We start from the raw sequence: 5,833 nt of genomic DNA on the forward strand, positions 1-5,833 counted from the left end.
AGCTCTCCTATAATTCAATCGAGCCAATGGTCCACAACACACACGATCTTATCTCCTAATGCTTCTAGTCTGCGCACAAACTCCGGAGTCCACATAATAGGTTTGTCGAGCCTACACCTTCCTTGACTGTCTGCTAGCTTCATGACCCACTTGTACAACTTAGAGGGGAAGGATGCAAAGAAAATCTCATGGATTTCCATATATAAGTAGAACTCTATCCATTATTCCTTCAATACTCACAGATTCCTATTTTCTTGCGCCGTGAACTCGTGAATCTTTCTATCCAACCACCCTTCAATTTCTTTCTTTGTCAGATTCTAGTGACACGACATCAGACATCTCTTATGCAGATCCTGGTCCCGACAATGGAACCATTTGTTGGCTTATTGGGGCCTGACCTAGGTTCGGAGGTGATTTAGCCAAACAAATCCTAGTACTACTGGCCCTTTCGGCAACAGTCCGCGAGGCATGAAATGAGGTCTCACTTGAAGTAGTATGGGAGGGTGCTATAACTAGGTTTCCACACCTTGGAAATGTTTGATGAGTTTAAGAGGTCCGCAGTTCGACCTTCTGTGCATGTTGCTATGCGCACTTTCTCGTACCTCGCAGCCTGCGATGCTGCCTTTGTACAACACTACTTGGGGCCCGAACGCTGTTATTACCCAAGTCCTTACTGGTACTCCATTGTTAGTTGATTAAATTATCATATTTGTATGCATTAAGCTATAATATAAATCATTCATACATGTGCATGCAATAAATAAACAATTTATTTGAAATTTATAACGAGCATGCATGAACCCAAGAACAGATGTACAGAAATATGATAAAACTTCTCTTTATTATTATTCGTCGGTTACAGACTTGACTCCACCCTACACACTCAGCTGCAGGGGTCCGCACACTTAGCTGCAGACTATTAAGCCTCTGCGCACTCACCTGCAGACTATTAAGCCTCTGCGCACTCACCTGCAGACTATTAAGCCTCTGCGCACTCACCTGCAGAGCCTTCTCCTACCCTACGACTCAAAGACACACTTAGTCACTTAGACTCTATTCTTCTTGCTTCCTTGCTTCCTCTCTTCCTTTTTACACTTAGAGCCTCACTCTATTTATACAATCCCATGGTCCACGAACCATGGGTAGGCCAACGTTGCATTAGAAAACTAGGGCAGACAACCCTGTGACTCTATCATACATTTCGTACTCCGCGCCCACAATTCACAGAGTCTTTACAACAATATTGGGTCAAAACATGGGATTTGAGCCCCAAAACATGCCTTGGGGGGATTCCATGCCCAAAAATGAGTGCCCACACTTCTTCGTCATTGTTCCATTCATCCTTTTCTTCGTTTATCCAATCTAGTTGGATAATAGAAATGGCACAAATCAATGCTTCCACATCCTCATACTTTCTTGAGAGTGCATCTGCAACAACATTTTTCTTCCCTTTTTTGTAGATGATTTCAAAGTCATAACCCAACATATTTGTGACCCAATTCTTCTATTCTTTTGAAGATAATAGTTGTTCCAAAAAGTATTTAAGACTATCATGATCCTTTTTTACCTTAAAGTGTCTTCACTTTAGGTAAGGTATGATGTTTGGAGGAACACTTCCTAGAATCAAATGAATTGGATGATCATGATCGTGAATAGGTGGAAGGCCTTTGGGAGTCTCAAATACCTTGGAATGATTGTCCAAGAATTTTTGGAGATCTAGAGAAATAGATGATTTCGATGTGAGAACCTCTAGCAAACATAATTGTGCAATTACGCCTTGTTGTTTCTTTAGAATCTTTGTCATTCCATTAGAGATGAATATTTTTCTCAGTTTCTGTTTGATAACCCTTAATTAAAATTCCTTTCCTTCTAAAAGAAAAATCATGAAAAGTTCTTGAAAATTGAAAGGTATTATACGAAGGATTGTAGCCTTTGGACTCCTAGTACAACATCACCACCAACCATTGGAATGGAAAGCATTTGTCTATTCAATACATATTATCCCATGGATGGCTTGATATTATAGCACTTTCCAAGGAAATTTATGGTTCCTACACTTGCAACCATCACTTGGCACTCTCGTGCTGGATATAGGATGCCATTTAATTCCTTGGCTATCTTATAATGAATAAAATTATGGGTACTTCATGAATCAATCAACACTATTACCTTTTTCTTCTTGATATGTCCTTCTATCTTGATAGTTTGAGGAGTAGTAATTCTGGCCAATGCATTACAAGATATGGTCGGATTCATTTCTTCTTTCTGTAGGGTTTTTCCTACTGTATATCCTCTTCTTTTGATGTTTCTTGTTCATTTTGTTCCTCCTCTTCACAATCTATGTAAAATAATTGCTTCTCAACACACTTATGACCTTTAGTGTATTTCCTATCACAACTGTAACAAAGCCCTTTTTCTCGTGTTTCTTCCAATTGTTTTGGTGTCAACCTTGTAGGTTGTGGAAGGCTAGGGGAAACAACACTTCAATAATTATAGTTGTGAGTGGCAGGCTTCCTTGTTGCCATAATTTTTCTTTCCATTTTTCTTGCCAACTTGAATGACTTCTTCAATGAATCAGGTTCCCAAAGACGAACCTCATGTTGAATGTTATCCTTTAAAGTCCCTATGAAGACATCAACCCTCTGCTTCTCTCAAATATCATTTACCCTTATATTAAATTTTTGGAAGTCCTCAATGTGCTTTATCATTTCGTCCGTAAAAATTGACCAAGTGACAATTTGTTTACAGGAGAAAAGCCGTCGATACTATACAAACTGATTGGGTTCCAAATATAAAGTGTCAATGTGTACCTTTTGTGTTTTGCACATTATGGAGATCAAAATATTGTTCCATCTATAGTATCCATGTTACGGGATCCTTTCCATCAAAATTCCAGAAAATATGTGTTCTTGATGTCTTTTCATGTGAATGGGAATGCATGGGCAGTGAATGGGAATTCCAATTACGAACCCTCCAACGAACTTCGTGAGCCTTTGGAGTTCCATATAGTATAGAGTGGTCATAGTAAGGTGGAACTAAATCCCTTACCATTTCATTTTAACATAATTAATTGGGATCTTTATTACACCAATAGAAATAGGTCCAAGTTACTTCCAATAATAACATTTTTTTGGAGAGGGATATTATTTCTCTAATCTCGATCTCAAATTCATTTTGAAAATTGTATTATATCAGTGGCATAGAATTTGATTCACAACCTTGTATTTATGTGATTTATTACATTGTTATCTAGAAGAAGAAATCACTTGTCTTCTTCGTTCTTTCAAAGGGAAGCTGTCACATGTGCGGAAAAATGGACTTCCACCCTAATTATATCGATTTTAATACTCATAAATGGTGTCTGTGTTTTTATTTGTTTAAACAATAACTATTATAAAATGCCTTTACCAATAGACCTATAATAGGAAACAATAAAATTTGGAATTTAATTTCTTAAAAAAAATGTCACTTTTCATATAACTCTTTCTTAAAAATAATTAAGGTGAAGATAAACCAAAACAATAAAATAATTTATCAAAATTATATAAATTTTAGTATTGTTATATGGTTTTTATGTTTTTATTTAATTAAATAATTTAGAATTATAAAATATATTTACAAATATAATTAAAATTAAAATTGGATTTGATTAGAAAATAATAAAATTTTGGATTTTTTTTTTACTATTCAAAATTCAAATATAAAAAATAATATAAACTAAATATAGAAATAGTAATGTTATATTATATAGAATTATCAGATTTACAAATAATGGGAATAAGTTGATCATAAGAACTTTTTTAGACGATTGAAAAAATGCAAGAGCGATGGAAACGAAGGCTGATGGGCTCGATGGTGGGTTGGGGTCTTCACTGAAGTTTTTTTTATTGCAGTTTTTAACCAAGCGTGGATTGCTCACGGTTTGTCTATCACTTGGTTTCCCCTTTTTGCCTAGGGGTTATTCAAAGATGGTTTTATATTATTTCACTCCTCATCTGTGGTATTCCTTGTCACTAACCATCATGGCCTCTCGAGGGTTTTTTTGTTCTTTACTCCTTGCTGCTTGGGTGGTTACCTTAGGTTGTCATGGGTTTTGGCAGCACTGTCAGCGGCTGAAGCTATTTCTCCATGGGGTTTCATTCCATTGTTTATGGTTTCCCCTCGCAGGGTTTCATCTAAAGGTTTTTCAGTTTAGGGTCACCCTCTAACCCTAGTCAATGGGCTCAAGGGTTCCTCTACGGCTTTCTCAGAATGACCCCGCATATTTATCTACGATAGTTGTTAGTTGAATGGAAGAACAACTTCTTGATTATTCTTCAGACTCACTGGCTCTAGAGGACATCTGGGTCAACTACTCACACTCATCAACTGCCGAGTCTACAACGGAAGGTAATTGCTTACCAGCCCTCAGGTAACGAAACTTACCTCACTCTTCGATATGGAGGTCTCTCTTCAACACTTCGGCAACTCTCATCTAGTGGTGGCTACGTCTGGAGGTATTTTTAGTTTGGGCGAGGGTGTTGAATTGCCTTTCCTTTCCATTCCCTCTCCCTCTGAGCTCCAAGAGTGGTCTCGGGCTCTCTCGACTCTCTCAATCCCTCACGGTGGTGTAGGCATCTTGGTGGGGGCGCCTAGTGGTTCTCTACTTGCTTCGCAAGGTTTTGATGCTCAGGGTGGACCCCTAGACTCGGTGCCTACAAGCTCAGCTCACCTTCCCTCGGTCCTGGTTCCGCCCTCAGGGTTTTTTAGTGGTATTTCAAGGACTGATATAAAAATGGAGGAGATCAGGTCCTCGGACTCTGACAACAACGTTCCTGAGGAGGGTGCCCCGACCGCTCTTCCTCCATCCCATCATGAAAAGAAGAAGTCAAAGCTCTCCAAGATCTGTGAAAGAAACAGGTGACTAGTTTTTGGAGCCAACATTACTATGGCTCAGGTTTCCCTTACAGAAAGCACAATGCTCGTGGGTAGGGTTCGAGGCAGAAATTACACTCCAGCATGGCTGCGGAAATGGACCGCCGAGGTTTGGGGCAATCTGTTGGCTCAACTTCCTGGTATCATCACCCTGTCACGGGGATGGTTTACCCTGATTTTTTCCTAGCCTGTTCAGGTCGATTGGGTGCTCACTAGATACTGGCACATTGAAATGGCTCTGGTGCTGCTAAAGCATTAGTCTCCACTATTTGATCCAGACAAAGAAAATATGGGTGTTGGGCCGATTTGGGTTTGTTTGTTGGGTCTACCACTCCAGTTTTTGGCAGACAAGGTCTTGAGAGTCATTGGTGATGATTTAGGGGTATACCTTGATCATGATCGGGCTTATCAGGATATGGGTTGCTTGGCTTTGGCCCGCATTTTGGTACATCTTGACACCAGAGAGGGCTTGGTGGAGAGCTACCTACTTCAAATGGGGGATGTTACGTGCAGGCAGATTTTGGATTATGAGGGCATCCCTTTTCGATGCCGAAGATGCCATGAGGTGGGTCATTTATACAAGGATTTCCCTCTTCTGTCCGGGGCACAACAGGAGCTGCCCAAAGCTTTGGTCTCAACTAGCACTCAAATGGTGGACTAGGACTTCCCCACTGTGGAGGTGCAACCTATGGTGATGGAGCTATAGATGTCGGGTGCGCAGGTACCTACCTCTCAACCATCCTCTTTGACTACCGTGACTGCACTCACCAGCCCCCAGGTTCGTGACTCGGCCTTTGCAGGTACTTCTTCCCCCCCTTCTCCTCTGATTACTATTGATTGTATGGTTTCTGATTCTGTTTCTACTTCTTTATGTTCTGGGTTGCTCCCTGAGTGTAACAAGTTGTGCTCCCTAGTGTGT

At 40.0% G+C, this 5,833-nt stretch overlaps 1 protein-coding gene across 1 annotated transcript; it reads left to right on the forward strand.

Moving 5' to 3' along the window:
- The first annotated feature begins 4,927 nt into the window (after window positions 1-4,927).
- On the forward strand, window positions 4,928-5,575 carry LOC149230465 (uncharacterized). The gene is made up of 2 exons (XM_089381326.1): window positions 4,928-5,054; window positions 5,193-5,575. Exons 1-2 carry the CDS (start codon window positions 4,928-4,930, stop codon window positions 5,573-5,575), a joined length of 510 nt encoding a protein of 169 aa, XP_089237452.1.
- Window positions 5,576-5,833: the final 258 nt, after the last annotated feature.

This window comes from Pinus tabuliformis, chromosome J, assembly GCF_031772625.1.
Source record: "Pinus tabuliformis cultivar Carrire ecotype Pingquan chromosome J, CPIR1, whole genome shotgun sequence".
Classification (NCBI taxonomy): Eukaryota; Viridiplantae; Streptophyta; class Pinopsida; order Pinales; family Pinaceae; genus Pinus; species Pinus tabuliformis.